This window comes from Asparagus officinalis, chromosome 1 (assembly GCF_001876935.1).
Source record: "Asparagus officinalis chromosome 1, Aspof.V1, whole genome shotgun sequence".
In the NCBI taxonomy this organism is placed as follows: domain Eukaryota; kingdom Viridiplantae; phylum Streptophyta; class Magnoliopsida; order Asparagales; family Asparagaceae; genus Asparagus; species Asparagus officinalis.
Window position 1 is genome coordinate 36,544,486 of NC_033794.1, and position 22,698 is coordinate 36,567,183.

General features: G+C 35.5%; 1 protein-coding gene across 4 annotated transcripts in view; it reads right to left on the reverse strand.

Annotated features, from left to right (window-relative positions):
- LOC109822812 (serine/threonine-protein kinase EDR1-like) overlaps nt 1-21,420 on the reverse strand; it is a 31,620-nt gene extending 10,200 nt beyond the window's left edge. Inside the window, exons 1-12 of one of the 4 annotated variants that reach the window (XM_020389076.1) lie at nt 21,207-21,420; nt 20,274-20,301; nt 20,046-20,194; nt 18,397-18,600; nt 16,982-17,173; nt 15,490-15,746; nt 14,208-14,336; nt 13,954-14,046; nt 13,615-13,710; nt 4,591-4,677; nt 2,961-3,081; nt 1,543-1,834 (exon numbers count right to left, since the gene is read on the reverse strand). In XM_020389076.1, the coding sequence (XP_020244665.1) occupies nt 1,543-1,834; nt 2,961-3,081; nt 4,591-4,677; nt 13,615-13,710; nt 13,954-14,046; nt 14,208-14,336; nt 15,490-15,746; nt 16,982-17,173; nt 18,397-18,600; nt 20,046-20,194; nt 20,274-20,289 (1,636 nt within the window). In that variant the 5' untranslated portion in view covers nt 20,290-20,301; nt 21,207-21,420. Of the gene's footprint in view, nt 1-1,542; nt 1,835-2,960; nt 3,082-4,590; nt 4,678-13,614; nt 13,711-13,953; nt 14,047-14,207; nt 14,337-15,489; nt 15,747-16,981; nt 17,174-18,396; nt 18,601-20,045; nt 20,195-20,273; nt 20,408-21,206 lie in introns of all 4 variants that reach the window. The other 3 variants (XM_020389068.1, XM_020389084.1, XM_020389091.1) reach the window with 3 other exon arrangements.

The following is a 22,698-nucleotide window of genomic DNA, read 5'->3' on the forward strand; positions in this document are numbered from 1 at the left end:
CGTCATCCCATACCCGTTTGTCGTCATCCTGTACTCGCCCAAGATTATCATTCTATCATTTTACCACCACTATAAATAGGGGTACTATTCCAAATACCAGAGCAAACAAGCAATGTCCCAGAATTCTTCTCCATTCCACTGTACTTAAGAACTCACACAGTTCATCACTTTCCCATTCAAGTTTGTCACTGACTAGATAGTCAGAGGAAAATAGGGAAACTAGTCCCCGTCCTCTTACGAGTTGTTTTTTGTGTAGACAAAAGCTACTCTACTCAAAACCAGATATTCGGGGAAGTTAGCTGCTTCTAATCAACCTCACCCCCATTATATTATCTGTTTGGTTATTTAATATCAACACCTTTTATAACTGTTAAATTTGTCTATTGTGCCAGGATTTTTCATTTTATTAGTATTAAGTTAGTTTGACATGTATTGTTAGCCTACAACCAAGAAGTTACGATGTTTAGTAAGTGATATTTTGACATGCCACCCTTAATAACAATTGAAAATCCCAAACCCCACAACATTTTTCAGAAACAAGAAGAATATGACCGTATCAGTTAAAGTAATATTTGCAAATACCTTCATAGCTGAGTTTGATTTGGGTATGTGAATGCAGGCACAACATAATAGAGAAGGGTTAAATGTCAAGTTAGATGGACGGACATACATTGTCAGTTTACAACCAAAGAAACCAATATTTTGGGTAAAGTGGTAAACCAAAGAAACCAATATTTTGGGTAAAGTGGTTTTATTACAGTAACATATTATAGCAGGGTTAGGATAAAAAATTTCACACAGATTTTAGTGCTAGAGAACAAGTATCAAATGTCTTTTTTTCATAAAAGAAACATAAAATATGCATGGCGGTTTGGGATTTTGTGGAGAAGAGGGTAAAGGGAGATTGATGTCCGACTAAGTTACACGGATACATCTGCAGGTAAGGGTACAGGAAATGGAAAATTTGTAAATGGTAGATACGGTGACATGACTAAACTATATAATAATAATTTACATAAGATCAGTATTATTTTTTTTCATTTCACATGCTATGAAACAAAATTCCTATGACATTTATATGTTTCTTTTATAATATGGATCTACAAATAAGAATTTAGCTCATTTTAAACTTTATATCCAAAAGACCCTTTATACTCATAGTTCTGAACTGGGTACTGGGTGAAAAGAGCCCCAACTTATGTCCAATGAGTTTTAAGAATTGCATGTGAAATGTACGACATATGTCAAGAAGTATATGACGAGTGTTTTAACTCAAACATATATCAAATAATTGAGTACACATTGGAATATGTGTATGCAAATATCCAAGGAATGTCTGCTGAAGTTTCAGTGTTGGGTATGGTACGACACAGTACGACTCCAAATAGAAGTACCCATGCAACATAAATGTCTTCAATATATGTTTATGGTTAATCTGATAAGCACCCTCGATAGTTCTTCAGGGAAACTAACAGAAAACAAAATGTCATAGGATGCCATAATACGTTTAAAATATACTGCAAACTGAGAAAGAGTACTTGCCTATTCCAACACGTGTACCGACAGTAAGTTCTGAGAAATCAATATTCCATTCTTCAAAAGGTAATAATGGCTTATTCAGAAACGGGGAAGAATGCAAGACTTTGCTCCATGTTGAAGTCAGATCTCCGGTAATTAGGAAGTCAGAAGATTGACTTCCTCCAGAAGTCTGACCCTGAAATTCATGCGGAGATGAAGGCAATGATAATGCATTTTGAGTAGGATTTAATTGCTTGCATGTACCAGATATTCTTCCAGATGTTTTGTCAGGACCATCCAAATCAATATTTAATACCTAAAAAAAAAGCAAGCAGGTCAATAATTTTACACGTGGCTTGTCAAAAATAATTACTGGCAACAAATGTGCAATCTAAAATGGAAAGTAAATAAGTGAAGGTAATTGGACAAGGTTGCTCACTCTACCTGATTCATTAAGTGGTATGGAAACCTAGAGTAAATGACAAATTGAAGTTTAAATATAACACCACAAACTACGATAACTTGCCAGAACACCGGTATAAACTATTCTTGAATTATCACTGAAAAATATACTGATCCAACTGGTGCTCACATAAATTTCCTTCAAGCTCAAAAAAAGGAAAAAAAAGAAAGAAAAAAAGAAAAAAAAAAGAAGAATCCTAGGTACAAGGCCCAATCTATACCCATCCTCCTATTTAAACATTTCTACATCCATCAAATTTAATTTAATCAACTTTAAACAAAAGCGTGCAAGAGAAATCTACTCTCCTAATATGGTGGACATCACTAACAATACTAAGCGGTGAGCAAGTTTTCTACTTTGCTAATGTACATATTGCACTGCATGAATAGCCTAGGATAAAGGTATTTAACTCAAAACCTACAGAAAAAACTACAATTTAATAATTAGCTTATGGATAAACTAAGATTCATATTCCATGATTGGGGATATAGAAATAATAATGGAAACAGGTAAACTTCTAATATCTATCTAATATTTCCTATGTGAACTTCTGAATAAGTGGACAATGTAAAATTCCATAAGTTCTAAAGACAACAGAATGATTACTGCAAATAATACAATAAGCTTTGAGGTCAAAGTTCTGGTCATGAAGCTAATATCATTATCAAAGTACAAAATCTCCAAATTTTAGATTCAAGCAAGGAAAGAAGCACTGACACAAGAGCAATTTTTATTTGTTGGATTAAAGAATAAGAGCCATATTTTTGCAGATGATTGACAAAGAATCTTTAAACATGACCATGAAGTTAAATAGTTACATGAATTCCATTGCAAGACAAGACATAAGATTTATTTAAAAAACCAACATGTAGCAAATGTCTTATCATACCCAAATGTACTAACTAGAACGATAAAATGGCTTGATAGAACATAACTGAAAAAAAAAGCTATTTCAATTAATAAAAATGATCTAACATACATTTTTAGATAAATCATTTATATCCTTCTTGGCATTTCTTGAATGCAAATTCGCACCTTCATCAGCCTGGGCCCTTACAAGACGATTTTGCTTCAGTGTTCTGTTCATGCCTCGAACAGCCCTGAGTAAAAAAGTTCAGTCACTTGAACAAAAGAATGGTACATATTGAAAAATTTAAGACTAGTTTATTCTCAATATCACCAACATATCCTTGCTACAGAGGTAATGTAGGATTAGCAAAGAGGAGAACCACGGGTTCAGATTCTGGAAGCTGATCCCAATTCATAATAATTTACTAAAAACCTAGTTCAGGTTGCACTTCATTCTATGTCATTTAGTACAAATATTTCTTCATGACAAAAACACAGTTATACATGATCTACTAACACAAATGAATATGGCCATTATTGAGCTTGACAACAAAATTAAATTTCAAATATACCCAGAAGTAACAAAACCAAGAAGACTAGACATTAACATGTATGCATGGGAATAGAAGGCCCTTTTTGATTGGCGTAGATACAAATGTATCTGGGTCTAACCATTCGAACTACAAACTATTTAGAGTAAATATGCTTCAAAACATTTTCATAAACAACAATTAGGGAGAGAGAAAAAAAAGCAGAAGAATTCACATGAAAAATACTAATAACCAACAATTAAAGTAATTTTTTCAATGTGAATTCTACTTAATGAAAATGGACAGGAAAAACTGATTGCAAAGAAAGACAAAAGATACTTAATGAAAATGGACAGGAAAAACTGATTGCAAAGAAAGACAAAAGAATGATAAAAGAATGGAAAGTTTATAAAAGAAACCGAGATGTAGGACAGATTGAAGGTCAAATCCAAATTTGGTTGAAAAGTCCTTATCCGATTGAAACTGATTGCAAAGAAAGATAAAAGAATGGAAAGTTTATAAAAGAAACCGAGATGTAGGACAGATTGAAGGCCAAATCCAAATTTGGTTGAAAAGTCCTAATCCGATCGAAACACTACTTTGGATAGATAAATTTGTTAGGAGATAAGGATATTTAGATTTAAATTTTAAAGTTTAGTTTTTGAATTTAAATTCTAGGAGTTTGATTTAGATTTCAAATTGTATTAGGATAGAGTTGTTTTAGATTTGAAGTGTAGTAGGGTAAGAATTATTTAGTTTTGAATTCTATCAGAGAGATCAGATTTGTAAACCCTATATATATGGGTTATTCTTTAATTGTATTCATAGATTATGAAGAATTTATGAAAGTTTGAAGAAAATCTTATGTGATTCTTCTAAGGCAGAAGCCATTGCTTCTCAGTGTAAAGCCGAAAGGGTTAAGCGTCAGCATGTAAATCCGGTTTAACAAACAGTTAGATATTTGCGAGTGAATCCGATCTAACCTCAATTTATCTTACTTTGCTAGTCTTTTATTTTTATAAAATAAAAAAGGGAAAGTAGTGTTCACGGGTACTACTGCACTATTCGTGGTTACTGCTCATCAGTACACTGGTCATCATCAATTCCACTCTGCATTAAACCGGCATTTGGAAAATTAAGTGTGAAAGTTATGATAAACAAATAATAATAATAATAATAATAATAATAAACTCGTGTGATGATTGTTAACTTTGAGAAAGTAACACCAACCTGACAACATCATCACCAATCTCAGGTATGATGCTAATGCTCCTTCTTCTTGATCTCCGTCTGTCAAATGTTGATGCACCTTCAGACCTACATGTGACAGGAAACAATTTGATCATTCACTAGCAAACAACTTCATGAGACACAATGTTGAAATGCAAATGGTTCAACCAACCATGTGCTGTGCATAAAGTGCAATACAAGCAGTTGCAAACCAACTAATGAAGTATAGTGCAATTTCAACATATGTGTGCGCAAGACCATCAATCATGTTTTGATCCTAGAGTGATGTTAAAGGTTGATATAGGTAAGGCATATGATACAGTTGATTGGAGATTTTTGAGGAGTATGCTATCTCTATGGGATTCCCTGATAAGCACAATGGTGGATGGTGGAATGTGCTAGTACTCCTCAATCTCTATTTTTCTTAATGGTGTCTTCCCCTCGATTCATCTTGACCCATGAGCATTGAAACGAAAATAGTCTCCAATTCCTCCACCCATCTCACAAGCCAAAAGCATTCCCATTCTAATCATCTGTCTTTGTGGAATTATCCTCAATAGCATACAATATTCAGAGTTATGAGCACTAATTTTTGTCTCCATCAAGTAATAGAATGTATATGATCATCTTTAATTATTTGAACATGATATTTACATATGGAATTTTGATTGTTCAGTTTTGAACAAGTTGTTATCGTCTCTTCTTGTGAGATTATATACAACATTTCTCGTTTCTTTTTTAGGCAAGATTATACATATATTTCAACAAAACTAATCCTCTTCAACCTTCGATTTCTAATATTTAATATAAGAAGGGGTACAATCGTACAAGAGCAAATAACAAAGAAAAACTACTGCCCCATGTGATCGGCACAGTCCACTTGGTAATTTCTCATTTCCTCTGCCTTGGCTTAGTATATTATCATGTTTAACTTATGTTTGTGGACCTCCCTTTCCGATATTGCTGCCTCCGCCACTGAAAGTGGATGTCATTACAAGAGTGTGCAAGTGAAATAGTTCTCCACAATGTAGATATTAGATTGAGAGCTTGTAGTTGACTGTGTAGATATTTGGGTATACCGAGGTCATTTTTTGTACTTCAACGTTCAGTTTGGTAATGAGAATATATTCATTTACCAAAGAAAAGCTATTAGAAGTACAAATATTAGGAAAAGATATAGCTGACTCTACGTTTATAAACAATAGGATCAGTTTCTGTACAAATAGTGTTGAATGGATTTGGAAAAGTTTTCGATCAGTTCATTCCATATTAAGTTTATCAACACATGTACACAAGGGACATCATCCAGGTGGCACTAAGTTATACAGTGTTAAAATTTGGAGAGAAAAGAGATTATTGGAGAGTTATCTCCTCACTCTATACTTTATTTATAGAGATGGATTAGTTACAAGTTAGTCTCACAAGCAATGTGAGACTAAACTAATACTCTCTTCTTCTATCACCCTCCCTCAAGCTGGAGCATATATATCATGCATGCCCAGCTTATCACAAATAAAGTCGACCCGTGTTTGACCAAGTGGTTTTGTAAGAATGTCTGCCAACTGATCTACTATCGATACATGTTTTACCGTGATGATTTTATCCTCGAGCTTCTTGCAGACTACAAGAGTGTCGACTTCAATGTGCTTGGTTCTTTCATGAAACACGGGATTCTCAACAATGTGAATTGCTACTTTATTGTCGCCGTATAGATCCATGAGACATTCTGGACGGAGACCAATTTCTGTCAATAGGTCTCTGATCCAAACCATCTCTAGTGTCACATTTGCCATAGCTCTGTATTCTGATTCTGCACTGGATCGAGATACAACACTTTGCCTCTTACTTTTCCATGACACTAGATTTCCTCCGAGAAAGACACAATATCCAGTAGTTGATTTCCTATCAAAAGAACATCCAACTCTATCTGCATCAGAGAAGCCTACAACTCTGGTGTCCTTGATCTGAATACAGAATTCCTCGTCCTGGAACCTTCTTTAAGTACCTCAAAATTCTTATTACTACATCCAAGTGAGTAGTTCTTGGTGCGGACAAGAATTGACTCACAACACTGACTGCAAATGTGAAGTCAGGTCTGGTCACCGTCAGATAATTCAATTTTCCTACCAAACTTCTATACTATCCAATATCTTCAAGAAGCCCCCCCGATCTTGTAGTAGTTTTGAGTTCACATTCATTAGAGAATCACTGCTTCTGCATCCTAATATCCCAATTTCTGAAAGCATATCCAGGACGTATTTTCTTTGTGATAGAAGAATACCCTTCGTTGACTTTGCTACTTCAATGCCTAGGAAGTATTTTAGGGAACCAAGATCTTTGGTTTGGAAATGTGTCTGTAAATGCTTTTTCAGGCTGTCAACACCAAAAGTATCATCACCAGTAATTACAATGCCATCCACATAAACAACAAGCATAATTCGTTTCCCATTTTGAAATCGCCAAAAGACAGAGTGATCTTTCTGTGTACGACAGAGCCCAAATTTCTAAATAACCAATGCAAAACATCTAAATAAGGCTCTCGGAGATTGCTTCAGACCATCAAGTGATTTCTTCAGCCTACACACCTTCGCATTCTCCCCCTGAGCAACAAAACCTGGTGGTTGCTCGATGTAAACCTCCTCATCGAATACCATTAAGAAATGCATTCTTGATGTCCAATTGATGAAGTGGCCAGTGATTTGTCGCTGCTAATGAGATAAAAATACGAACAGATGTCATTTTTGTCACTGGAGAGAACGTATCTAAGTAATCTAAGCCACATTGTTATCGAGACGCGCGCCCCGGACATGGGGCGCTGCAGGATAGGACAATTACGCCTTGCACAACAGGCGGGGCACTGCACGCACACGAGGCGCACGCGAGCTTGACACCTGTGTCATGTAATACTCTTTCTTCTATTTTTTAAATAATTTACATATTACATATTTACATGATTACATCATGTAATAGACTCTTTCTTGCTAGTTGCTAATCCATTCTCTATCTTTTCACGTTTAACCTATAAAAAGGAAGCAATAATTAGTAATTTAGTATACTTGTTTGCTAATTGTAACTTCCTTCTCTAATTAGCATGCTAAGTAGAAAATTATGAACATGTAAATATGTAATTATTACCTCCATTCTTTATTTTTTCATGCTAATTAGCAAATAGCAATTAAGAATGCTAACTAAAAAATTATGAACAATTTAAAAATACATATATCATATTTTAAATGAAAATACATATTTCATATTTGTTACTTGTTTGTTTTGTTTCATAGACTTTTGATTATGTTAGAGATTATCTTGCATTATGATTTGTAAAAGTTTATGAACTTCTCCATGTTATGCATGTTAATTAATACTCTTTCGTGATTTAGTAGGTGAAATAATATTTCTTGGCCTTTTTATGTGATAATTTACAAACGTGTTGCTTATATGCTTCTTTATCTTATATCGAAAATATTAGTTTGAGTTGTAAACCTCAATTCAGTGAGATGCGCACATCGTTATGCGCCTTGCGCATGGTGCACGTAAGGGGCCTTTGCGTCCTGTATTGTGCCTTACGCCTCGATAACAATGCTAAGCCATACACCTACGAATAGCCTTTAGTAACCAGTCGAGCTTTCAGGTGTGCCAAAGTTCCATCAGGATTCAATTTGACAGTGTACGCCCACTTGCAGCCGACGGACTGCTTTCCTTGTGGAAGTAGGACCAAATCTCAAGTCTCATTCTGTCGCAAGGCCCTCATTTCGTCTTACATCGCTTGGTTCCAACCTAGAATAGACAGGGCTTCTGACACATTTTTGGGAACCAAATATAAGTCAAGAAAAGATTGAAAGGTGGAGGAGAGGCGATCATAAGAGACAAAGTTAGAAATAGGATGTTGAGTACAATTCGTGTCCCTTTTCGAAGTGCAGTAGGAAGGTCTTCCGCAGAAGGGGGTAAATTTAGACTTACTGATTCTGGTTCTTCTGGCAAAGGCCGTGGTGTTGAGGCCGATGTTGGCTTAGGAGCAGGAACAGAACGACGGTGATAAACTTGAATTAGGTCATTAAATCGAGAGGAATCTTTACTAGTAGCGTAAATAGTATTATCAGTGGATGAACCACCATCGTTAACCAATGACTCTTGCAGGATTAAATAGTCATACTCATCCGATGATAATGGAGTTGGAGAACTAGAATAACCAAGTTTGTCTTCAAAGAATGTTACATCAGCAGATAACACAAGACAATTGAGTGATGGATAGAAATACTTGTAATCTTTATGTTTTCGGGAGTAGTCAAAAAAATACCTTTAATAGACCGAGAGTCAAACTTTTATTTGTTTGGACTGTGATTATGAACAAAGCAGAGAGAGCTAAAATTTTTTGGAGGAAGCGAAAAGAGATCATCGTTGGGATATAGAACTTTAAAAGGAATTTTATCTTACAAAACAGAAGAGGACATTCGATTAATCAAGTAATATGTTGTTAGGATAGCTTCCCCCTAAAACTCTTTAGGAACGTGATGATGAAATAGCAATGTTCGAGCAATATCAATGAGATGTCTATTTTTTCGTTCAACAACTCCATTTTGTTGAGTGTAAACACAAGAAGACTGATGGAGAATTCCATGTTGTTCAAGGAAACTAGTGAAGTTAATTTTGTTGAGTGTAAACACAAGAAGACTGATGGAGAATTCCATGTTGTTCAAGGAAACTAGTGAAGTTACCATCCAAATATTCCTTTGCATTATTACTGATGGAGAATTCCATGTTGTTCAAGGAAACTAGTGAAGTTACCATCCAAATATTCCTTTGCATTATTAGATCGAAATTTTTTTATCGAAGTCTTGAATTGGTTGACTATTTCAGAATAAAAGAATTTAAATGTAGAAAAGACTTCAGACTTAGACTTAAGAAGATAAATCCAAGTAACACGAGAGTGATCATCCACAAAACTGACAAAGTATCGGAATCCCAATTTAGAAGTTATTAGGCATGACCCCAGACATCAGAATGAACAAGATCAAATAGCTTTGCAGCCCTCTTATTGACTCGATTATGATAAAGATACACGGTGGTGTTTGTCAAGTTGACACGACTCACACTCTAAAGAGGAAAGAGATTTGAACTGGGGATTTAGAAGCTTGAGAACAAATAGAGAGGGATGCCTTAGCTGACAATGGTATTGTAGAGCTGATGAGTTTCCAATACAAGTTAAATATTTGGCGCCCAAGTCCAGTTTATAATGACCGTTTTGCTCGTCTTGTCCTAATCGTTTTCCTTGTGACCAGATCCTGAAAGATAATGTGTGGGGGAAAATGTCACAATACAGTTTAGTAATTTAGTAATCTTACTAACAGATAAAAGGTTACAGGGAAAACTAAGAAGATAGAATACAGAGGAAAAGGGGAGACTATGTGTAGGATTGGTGTTGCCGATACCCTGAACAGATATACGTGAACCATCAGTTAATATAACTAAATTAGATGTAGGAGAGAAAGAGGACAAAATACCTTGATTCACAGTTATATGATCGTGGCACCTGTATCTATAATCCAAGTATGAGACGAAGACGATGTAAGTGTAGATAAAGAGGTACATGCACTTTTGAGAGTAGTGAATAAAGAGGAGGATGATGGTTGTGAACTTTGATACTGTTAGAATAATTAAAATTACTGAAATTGACGTTGCTCATCCTGAAAGACTAAATGTAGTTAACTTTCACTATCATATGAGGTGAAGTTGTCCTGAGCGGCCATGAAAGCACCTTTGGCCTTCTTTTCCAATTCAGGATAATTATATTTGAGATGTCCTGATTTGTAACAGTAGTTACAAGTCTTCACTAAGTCATCGTCATTAGCATGTTTGCCTTGAGATGGACCTTCACGACCACCTCGTTGACCACCTCGACCCTTAGAACGACCAGTGTGGTAACTTCCTCTCCCTTCAAAGTTACCTCTATCTTTTCCAGGACCACCAATATGACCCCCGTCTATAAAACTACCAACTCTAAGTGGCAAGCGCAAAGCGATTCGTGGTGGATGTAAGTGGCTGTGTAGGGACAACGTTCTTTAAAAAGTGATAAGTCTCAGCTAGAGAACTAATGGCGTAACTCCCCATGATTTGTGGGCGAGCAGAGGAGTAAATGGAATCTAGGATACCCAAGTAGGTGAGTACCATAAGTTTGTTCCATTGATTTTGCATATGTTTTACATCTCTAGTAATAGAAAAAATCTGAAGAAGTTCCTCAGCTAAACGATTGAACTCACCATAATGATCATTCATGGGTTTACTATCATGTTTCTTACGAAACAGCTCTTGAATAACTTCATATGCTCGATTAATATTATTGCTACCCCATAGAGATCTTGTAAGAAACACCAAAGTTTTTTCACTGTCATACAATGAAAGGCTAAATCCTGAATTTTAGGCTCCATAGTATTAAGAATCTGATATAAGAGGACATTATCATCTAATGTCCAAGACTCGGGTGTTGGAGTAGGAAGGTCCGTCAACAAATAACCAGTTTTGCCTCGATCTGTCATGTAGATTTTAATAACACGCTTCCACTGGAAATAGTTAATTCCATCAAGTCTTCGGTCAGTGATTCTAACAGAAAATTTATCTGAAACTTTCGTCTGAACTGTTAACTCAGAATTCTTGAGTTCTTCAGATTCGGCCATCATGAAACTGACGAGTAGAGATCAAGACGACACCCTTCACAAGTTGAACAAGTCCAAGAACCCGAAGATTAATAATACAAAAACCCGAAGGTTATCATACAAGAACCCGAAGGTTAAAATGCAAGAGTCTGAAGGTTAACATGAAACCTGAAGGTTAAAATTCAAGAACCCGATTTTTTTTAGAACAATTCGCAGATCTAAGTCAGATCTGAAAACAAAAGGACATGACAGCGGCAATCATCGATGGCTTGCGGGAGTTGTCGAGGAAGATCGGATCGGTGAAGTGGATCTGGATCTGGAGTTTTCTCCATGGACCACCGATTCAATGATCCAAGTCGGACGTGAAGGAGGTTTGACATTGATGTTTTGATTGTGGAAACAAGAACTGAAGTGAATATCTTAGCAAGGTAAGATAAACACTCTTCTTAAGATCAAATCCAAATTTAAACTCGAGGAAACAACGAGCATGGTAATATCCAAGTTGTCAAGGAAGCAAGTGGCAACGAACAAAGCAAGTGGCGGCGGTGGCGGACGAAGCAGGTAGTGACGGATTTGATCTTTGGTGGCTGGTTTCGAGAGAGAGGAGAGGAGACGGCTAGGGTTTCAAGAGAGAGGAGAGGAAGTGGCTAGGGTTTCGAGAGAGAGGAGAGGCGGCGGCTAGGGTTTAGGAATTAGGGTTAGGGTTTAGGAGGCTCTAATACCATGTTAAAGTTTGGAGAGCAAATAGATTATTGGAGAGTTATCCCCTCACTCTATACTTTATTTATAGAGATGGATTAGTTACAAGTTAGTCTCTATACTTTATTTATAGAGATGGATTAGTTACAAGTTAGTCTCACAAGCAATGTGGGACTAAACTAATACTCTCTTCTTATTTATAGAGATGGATTAGTTACAAGTTAGTCTCACAAGCAATGTGGGACTAAACTAATACTCTCTTCTTATAACACATAGTATAGTATATGTATGTAACTTAAGTTAGCAATAAATGCACAAATGCATATGATAATATAGCTGGCATAGGGGGAGAGAGATTCACAAAAGCAAAGAATCTATTGACTCATCAACTAAAAAAGAGAAGAAAATAGCATACTTCTAGAGTTGTGTAGTGGTGTTAAGAACTGAGAATGGAACTGATTATCTAACAAAAAAAGAAAATACCTGAAAAGACAAGACAAAAAAGCACAATAAAAGGACCAACCTAACCTCGAAATTGCTATCAAGAAAAGGTTAAACTTTGCTGATCATATTACAAAATGTTGCCAAGAAGTTGTAGTGGGGTCCTATTATCATGCTACCTGATCCACGTATGTCCTGATTTCTCAGTTTATATAAAAAAAGTAGATCAATTAAATTATTGGACCCAAATATGGATTACAGAAATAGTGTTGTTTCCTTACATATATCTACATGTTTTAGTTGATTCCATTAAAGCAACAACAGATCCAAATACCATGCCAAGACAATTTCTACATAATTATATTGTCATGTAAATAACTTACGGCCTGTTTGATTCAAAAAAATTGGGCTGCAAATGTGTGGAAAACTATTGATTATCGTTTTCCTGTGTCAAATTAGCCAAAAAGATTTGTTATTCCGCTATTTGGTACTCCAGAAAAACTCTCAGGAAACCTTTCCAAAAACATCATAAAACATCATCAAAAATGGAAAACCCAATTCCTAGTTTCTAAGGCGAAATTGGGTGGAAAACGAATAAAGAAAATATTAAAATAAGGAGCGACTTTAGGGTTTTCTGTTCCTTAGGTTTACACCATTTCAATGATGTTTTTCAAAACAAAAAAAAGCAAAAAAAAAAAAACATCAACTTCTAGTTGTTTCTCTGCACGAATACTTTAAAAAAACATTTTTTTAAAGTATGATCCAAGGTATGGATTTATGATGATAGAGGTTTCCCCCTTGTCTCTCCCCCCCTCTCTCTCTTGGTGAAACAAAGCAAAAAAAAACTTTCCCAAGAAATGCATAAAAAACTCAAAAAATGATTTTTTGCATTGGAATCCTCCTATTCCTCTAATGGAAATGTACCAAACAGGCCCTTAAGAGTAACAAGGAGAATTTCTCATCAACTTCTAGTTGTTTCTCTGCACGAATCGATATATTTCTATAAATAAAAGATAACTTGGTGAATCAAGAAACAAAATATTGATCCTGTAAAATACAAAACTGGGTAAAGATAAGAATCTTGCATTAGTGCTGAAGTTAATGTATATTGCTACTAACCCACCCCTTCTATTGCCATCCCTGCTTCCATATGAGAAATATACTAGAAAAATGAAAGAAAATAAAGAGCAGAGTCAGATGCGTGACCATATATTTGAATTCCATTAGAGAATACCTTGATGCAGCAACTTCCTCTGCAAAATCTCTAGACAAGTGCTGATTGTTGCTAAGTATAGAGTGTCCACATCCTTGTGACCGAGGATGCTCAGGACTGCACAAAAGAATCAGATAAACTACATAAGCTATGAAAAGAAATTTTAAGGTACTAATTCCTGCAAGTCAGGAAGTTCTATTTCTAGATTAAGATAACATGTCAATTTTATTTAGCGGGAGAAAAAGGAATCAAAGCATGTCTTAAAAAACACAAAGCCATCTATTCTCTCCCATTAACTAAATTAACTAATAGTTATGTAATTTTCAGAAGGTCAATGTAAATTCCAAAAAATGGAAGAACCTTGAACTAGCTGTCTGTTGCTTTTCTATAACAGCTTTTCTCCGGCAGTTTCTCCAGAATGCATTTGCAATGTCAGGTACACTATGTGATGAACTAATCAAAAAAATAATAAGTTAAAATCTATGTCAAAATAAGTGTTAAAAATCAAATGATGAAAAGACAAGGATATATACAGTTGGAAAAAGCATAACCCATTTTACATGCTTTTAGAATTTCTAGTCTAAACTTTGTACTGAATGCAGCATCAGTAATACCTTAAACTTTTTTCTCTTGAACTTGATGATAGCATGACATGCCGCACTGGAGGACCATAAATATTTGATGGTGCCTCAATTTTTCGTTGATATGAAGAATGGAAGGTGTCATTTTTCTCTGGACTGCAACTGCACAATGGAACAAGAGATATTTCATTTTGTGTAAACAAAAAGAAACCACAAGTTTCCAGATAATCACTAGAAAAGATCACAAGATGAAATGTAATAATATAAACCATATGATAAACCAGATAGCATTGACAAATTTCATGAGAAAGCAACTGGTCTCACTGTACACTCTGTAGCTTCAGCAAGCAATCGGTATATTTTTGGATTGAAGCAATTTACTTTCATCATGTTTTTTTGCAAAAAAATACTTGACGTAGGAAAGCGTAAAGTCTGGATGTGCGTCTAACTAAAGAAAATAAGTAGATAAATATAAATATTATGTGTAGATTTTTATTTGCAGTATAAACCACCATTGATCTAACAAATCTCAAGATAGTCATGAACACAAATAGAAGCTACCACTATAGCGGCCAAAAAATTGATTGAATGATGGGCAATTGATCAATTATGACCTTGAATATTCCCCAATAAGCATGAATTACTATGAGAAAAATAAAGAGAGTGCAATGCTCTTTGTGCTCATATTTGATCAATGTAAAAGAAGACTGTCTCATAGTGAAGTGCAATTTGCAAAAAAGATATATTGGACACTAAGTTGCACAGGTGCGGATGCATCTATTGGACACGGTATATTTGTAAAAGATATGGTACGTGGACACGGTTGAAACTGATGGGATATAATCATAGTTCTGAGCTATATAGATAAACGAACCTTTTAAATTCTTGTTCTTGAGGATGAAATGAACTCGACCTTTATCCCATAAGTGACAAATATGGATGTGAAGTGTAGGATATATATCGAAGAAGTGTATGACAAATGTTTTAAATTAAACATGCAATCTATAATTAAGTACTGGTCTGAATAAATATATGTGTGTATTTAAGTAGTGTCCAAGAAGTGTCATGTACAGGTATGGCTCCATTTTAGAGTACCCAGGTAACATAGATTGAACTGCATTATCTCATCCATTACATGTGACAGGACACAGCCAGTTAAAATATAAATAACTAACTAACAAAGTGTTCATGTAGGTCAGGACTGTGTTGCTAATTATACTGAGGCCATCATCATTGATCAATTGATGCAATATTTCTCACATGCATTTTGAAGTGATTGTAACCAAAACAAGTCATCAGATGAAGTTGTTTATACCATTTGCTGCCCAGTTTATCCGTGAAACCAAACAAGGGGCTATTTGGCTCCAGCGGAGAATCGCAGGAATCATATTCCGGAGGGTCGTCTTCTACGGCAGAACTATGGGACATAAACATAGCCCTGTCTGAGAAAGGGATTAATTGGCCTGGGAAACGCATGAGGTCAACAAGTAATTCCACTGAATTCAGCGCAACTACTACTGACATGTGCCTATATGAGTCAATGTGCTCAACAACTCCATCACTAGGTAGCCCCTGCCAAAATAAATAGCAAGAGAAGTTCTGATCATATTCAATTTGGCTAGTAAGATCTTGAAGATTAACTTCAGACTATTATGCTAATATCAGGTAACAAAATGACCAAACAATATAGCAAGATTCAATGAAATCGAATAAGGAGGAAAACCTTCCTTCCATGGTGGGGAAAAAAATCTATTTTTGCCATAAATTGAGATGATCAACACCATTTGTTTTTCATCCCAACAATCTTAAGTATAAATAAACCAAAACTCTTGTAATGTTCTTGATATTTCTCCTTCCATTGGCTGGTTGTAAAATTAAAGATTTCACTATCACAGAACACTTTTCACCTTTACATCTGCGGACAAGGAGTAAATAAATGAAAAAAAATCTTCATAATCTAAATCAATAGTGAAAATGAACTTTTACCTAATAATTAACACACACACTTGCACCCCCGCACACGCACATACATACATCCGTATATAACAACATGACAACAGAGCCCTGCATCTCATTTCTGGCGCCTACATGTGTGTATACACACGGGATAGTGTTTATGATGTGGTCTCTAATTTAGAAAAGTTAAAAACAAGAGATGGAACATGGTGAGGTCCAACCTACTAGTCAAATCGAATGGAAAAATAATGGGATGAGCCTCATCACTTCCCATCTCTAGATAGTTTATCTCACAAATATTATTCTCACACATACACGGATAAAAACACACACAAATAAACAAACAAACACATGCACGCATAGAGACACATGCACACACCCACACATTGGATATGCACACATTATAATATTATATATATAAGTAAATGCATTTATGAGTTGGAGTAGAGACCGTTAAATCTACAAAGTAGATTTTACACTTCTTCTACCATGAATTTTCGATGAAGTGAACTGGCCAAAATTTCAAAGCATGCAAATTGAAGAGGGAAAAACGTAATGATGGACTAATAGTGAATGGTTCGAGGAAAAAAAGTGTCAAAAAAACCTAATTCTTGTTGTCTTGGAAAAGTAACTTAATCTGAAAAGGTATTACCAAAGTTTCATTTATTTAATTTGTGAGACTAGGCCTACTAGTTGCATGTTTGCAACTGGTAGGTCCACCACTTCGATGCCTTGACAGCTCATTATGGCAGTAGGCAGCCACCTCATACCCAGTAGCCAACGTGTGCACACACCTATAATGCATGTACATATATACATATATACATGAAGGTAAAGTTAGAAATAATTACCACCACTAGTTTTGTCTCAAGACCTACAGCATCTGCAAGAACTTTGAATAAAATTGCTCGAGGCCTGCATGATCCATTTCTTATTTGACCTAAAAGTTGAACACCAAGGTTTTCTATTAAATGAGAAACTTCGTCCATTGTAGATTTTGCAGGACTTAATTCTGAATTTGGGCGTTTATAGAAGTCAGTAACCTGCGTTTGGAGCCAATTTACCCAGTATGAGATAATGATCGGAATGTTACTGACTATATTTATAGCAAAGAAAGTATTGATTCTTCACACCTATGAAAGCATCAAGATACAAAATTATCGTAAGATATGCAAAGAGGTAAAAGCGTGTAACCATATCCAGTTCACATTCATGAACACAACCACAATCTGGATAACATTCAGCTCTGAAAACAGAAAAAATTCAGCCCCATCTCTACCCATTCCCATTGGCATCATAATCAAGGTAATACATTCTTCTTTGCCTCATAGTTCAAATTTTTAATTTTCTTCAACCCCCTCCCCCCAAGTGGCAGCACATAATAGTTACATTGGAGGTTGCCAAAAAAATTATCAAACTCCTTGGGCCAGTTACTAAACCTCTCATTATAGTATTTCAAGTCCCCTGTTCAACTATCTTATACCTTACATCTACACTAGTACAATCTGCAGTTGCTTTCATATTATACATAAATTTTTTTCAAGAAATCAAAAGCCCAGTTAAGCATTTACAAAATTTCAGTTCAAAAAAACAATTAACAGATTGGGAATTTTTTTTGCAAATTCAGGGGAATAATATAGAAAAGGGAAAATTTGTAAATCATTAAACATCTGATTTGATGTAGATTAACACCATAACTTGATTCTATTTGGCTTTAATAATTTAATTCTATGCACTGATTTTGACTGCACCTAGATCCACATGTGCATGGTAACTTCCTGCTGTCAAGTATTTCTGTATTTGACAGTCACTTTACAAGGATATGTGATAAAAGTGATGTTAGCATCTAAGTGCCTCTTTTTCAAGTTATCTGACAAGCTGGGATTGACTGGTATCTACGCTCTACCTTAAGTGGGAGAAGTAGTGAATAGAAACATAGTTAAATTGCAAGTCGATAGATAATTCTTTTCCAGAGTAGAAAATCAATTTTATAATATAATAGGAGAATGCTGAAATTTCAATAGACTAAAAATTCCCCTCCATCTCCATCATTTTTTTTTTCTTGTTTCCTGTCTATCACTTTTCAGCATTGACAAACAAGAAAGACGGAAATAAATAAAAGAAGTAAAATGAGAATATACTGCAACAATCCTCTCCTAAATATATAGGGTAAACCCTCTATAAGTAGCACAATCTCAAAGTACAAGTTATGAAACATCCAAGAACAAGGTAAGGATCTATTAATTAATGAAAAAAGAATACTCACTAGGCCTGCAATCCTTTTTATTAGTGAAGCAGGATTCGAGTTCAATCCTTTCACCAATGTGGTGCTCAATTGCTTCAACATAGAAAGCTTCTTATCCTTCTCTGTGTCTACAAGAATAATGTCAGCTTTAAGCCCCCATATACCAAGAGACTGAATTTCATCAGGAGATGGAATCGTATGGAAATTCTCCTTGAGATTCTTCTCCTGCACAGCCCAGATTTGAAGGTCATGATAGCGTATGTATTGACATAAAAAGTAGCATACGGATTTAAAGGTTCGACTCCCCAAGCAAACAACTGTGACACACACACACACACAAAAGGATGGTGGAAGCACATAGAAACTTTGTACAACTACAAAGACATTTATTGGAATAGTTCAATACATAGTTGCATGGTGTTCCCGTGCATGGAACGGGAACGGAAGCATGGTGCACCACATATTTGGAGTTGGATACAGGGGGGGGGGTAGGCTTATATGGTGCACAAGGGAACATGGTTTTCTTTAGGTTCGTCTTGCAAGTGCCTTAATATACAATTTTCTGCAAGAGTCAAATTCGAGGATCAAAAATAGTAAAAGAATTTTCAAGTTGCGGTTAAGGTACGCTTTTTGTTGCTTGTTTTTTTGAAAATGGTTGTTTTTTTTCAAAATATTAACTAATTTTGAATTTTAAGTGGGCTCATCCAATACGCAATCCAATTCGCTGGTGTACTGCATTCCGAGACGATTGAACACAGGTCGTGGTTTGCTATAATGTCCCATGTTCCCGTCATCTATGGTTCAATAGAAGGTCAACTAGTAGTGATAGTCAAACTGAAGTCTTACCCAACCTCTGTCTCAAACTAAACCATATACTCCTGAAATTCCATCCTTAGTCATGTGACTACCAGTGAGGGACCAGCTTATCTGTAAGAAATAGCTCAAGAATGGAAATTGGAGTAACAAATAGCTCAAGAATGATTAACCAATAACCTCGTCTACATGAAATAGAAAATGCTTTATTTTAGGGCAAAACCATCTTCTATGGCAAAAAATAAAAAATAAAAAAGAACAAAAAAAGAGGAACTCCAGCAATCTGAAAGACTTAAACCAGAAGTAAACCCATTCACATAGACTGTCCTTCTTCATAAAGCTAAAATAATAGTATGTAGCAGACTCTACATATTCATTAAGCATTTAAGCTTATTTGGCTGACACAATGAAGAACTAAACAAGATACGAGTTGTCCATAGCACACACACATCTGATCCATGCACAAACCGAACACTCACCCTGAACGGTGGAGCAATGACCGCAACATTTTAATACCTAGCCAAAATTTCCCGTTCTCCCCAGTCAAGATATTAGCTTGAAAATAGTACAATTTTCCCAAAGCAAAAAACTTAACAAGCTGGATACTTGCATTGTAGACTTTGTGATTTCTCGAATCCCTTTCTATATCTCAACGTATTTGTGAGCAAATCCTATTTTCAATGTTACTAGTAGCATAAACGTTATAAGTGTGAAACTTCTTACACATTCCAGATAAAGACCATGCAAATTATTGGACGATCTCATGCTAGCAACGAATGTCATGCAATTGTTGTTAACTGAAGAATTAGACTTCTATCTTGTCTTAGGAATCATGACAATAAATTGGAAACTCTTACCGGGATGACTGAATAGAAACCATTGCGTATTGGACCGGACAAAATTCCTGTTGACCACAAAATCTGAGAAGCAGTCTGAGACGAAACTTCAGCCTGTTCGACATTGGATGCAGACTCTTCAGAGCTCATATTCTGTTCTCCTGTGACAGCTGAACAGATTGGAAGTCATGCAAACTGAAGGGACACCAAATAGGATTAAAAGACCTCAGTTCAGATTGCCTGAATCACCTGGAATCTCTTCCATCTCCAAAAATATCTGAAATATAGGACCATTTCGTCCCACTTCTCACCTCATAAATGTTGTGTAACAGTATAACGCAACAGACCAAGCTAAAAACCAGAGCAACTATATCCAGAAATTTCTGTTCGAAGAAGAATTACCACCGCGTGGTCCAACAGTTGAAATTTGGGAGAAATGTTAGTTTCGATAAGTCATTTTGTTCAGTAGTAATGCACACGGCAATCAAAAGGTTTAATTATTTTAGGACAAGAATACCACAAAATCTTCAAATTTTCAGGACAGAAGTATATGAATGAATAACTAAATTATAGATGGTAAGCATGTCTACTACCCATTGAGACGTTTTCACGAGCGCCACGAGTACTCTTTAACCTGAATTAAGCTGAATTAAAAAGTAGGGAATGATTGCAAATACCTATTAGGAGCCATCTGACTTGGTTTATGTCCGTGTAAGCCTCTAGATGGGTCGAGGGCAATTTACATATGATAACCTCCATACCCGCTACTGATTAATTACCTCATTCATAGAAAATCTACTATATGCATTCTTGGAAGCAGAAACCTTTCGATACTACAAATCATCCTTACTAAGTTCACAATTTCCATCTTTTCTCAGGGTCAACTCAAGCAACTCGATAAAAATTTCAGCCCTAAAGATTACATCTCCTAACAAGTGATATAGACTTAATAAGTGGCTCTAATTTCTATCAATCAACTTAACAGAATCCGACAAAGTTCACAAGAACGACTCAACAGAAAGTTGAGAGATTCGAACTCCCCATCATAATCAGTAAAAACTTGATTCAATAACACTGACACTATCAAATGAATCCACAAAAATTCAATAAAATCTACAAAGTAACAGATCAAAATGAAAAAGAGAAAATAAAGAGGGAAAAATTGAAATCGGAAGAACTCACGAGTGGATCCGAGCATCTTGATGCTGATACGTCAAGATCAGATTGGGGTCGGATGGGAGATAACCAAGGGCATCATCACGTGGAGATCGAGATTTCGCGATAAAGGCGGATAGAGATGCATTCATTCAAACAATACGAAAATTATTTATTTTAGAAATGAGGCAGAGAATTAAGATCGAGAGAGTGAGATTTATAAGGGAAGGAGAGAGCAGGCTCCGAATTTTCTTCCTCGGGGTTTTTACGTATTGGACCCTGTAAATATCTTCTTTTTTTTGCTATTTCAAGTTCATCCTTGCTAATTAGTTATTTACAGTATTTTTCTCCGCTTATTAACCATTCGTAAAAAATATTTTTTTACAGATAAAAAATATTAATTTGTCAGGGCGCAGCGTAAGTAAGACTAGGTCTTTACGTTCAAAGCAAGAGTCTTGACTCTAATCAATTATTTGAAGATCTAATGGTTCATGAGTTAGGATAATGCTGCGTTCGAAGTAATAAAAGTGCCTTATCTCATAGCTCCACCTATTCATATATCCTTCACAGATTTTGAAGCTATTTCAAGGATAACGGAATCTTTTCCTTATATTTTCTCCACCTGTTAGTTCGTTCATTTTTAATTTTTTATAATTATTATATACTGTAAAAGAGAGAATATTTTAGTTGTTGACTTTAGATATTTTCCTTTTTGTTTTTCTCATTCTTCTTTGTTTCAGAAACCTTATTAATTATAGTGCATTTATAGACTCCTCAGGAAATGAATTTATCAGCAAGAACGAAGTAATTAAAAGGCAATCAAAAATATCTTTTATATTCCTATAGTTTCCATTTATCTTGTAGATATGAAACTTGTTAAGTCATTTTGAATCATTTCTTTAATTTATGCACCAATCATTTGAGTTCTATCTGGGTTTTGACATGCTAATTTTAGTTCCTCTAGCGTATGAAATATGTACATAGATCAACAAAAGACTAAAGACAATGTGCATTATTTTCTGTGTTGCTACTGCTATTGTTGATTACTGTGATTAATCGAAAACAAACTCATACCAACAGGGAAACCTCGTAATAATCTCAATGCTTCGGAGGGACTAATCTATTAACAAACATATATGCATAAGAGTTAGAGGACCTGTTGATGTTAAGTAATCAAACAGTCTAATATATTGGTTGAGATTGATTAGGGGGGCCGCTCACTTCTCCGAAATATCTGGTTTCGAGTTTAGTAGCTTCCAGCCTGCATAAATATCAACTAGTGAGAGGACGAAGCTTAGTTCCTCCGTTGTACTTTCGACGATTAAGTCAGCTGGTGAACTTGAGTGGGAAAATGAACTGCGTGAGTTCTTTAGTGTAGTGCAGTACAATATGCAGATATTGCTAGGAAAAAAAAAATCCTTGGAAAGAGATCCTTTTTATGTTGAGAATAGTACATCTATTTGTAGTGGTGCTGAAAGGGTAGAACCGTCATTTCGGCCGAGCATAGGATGGCGGTAAG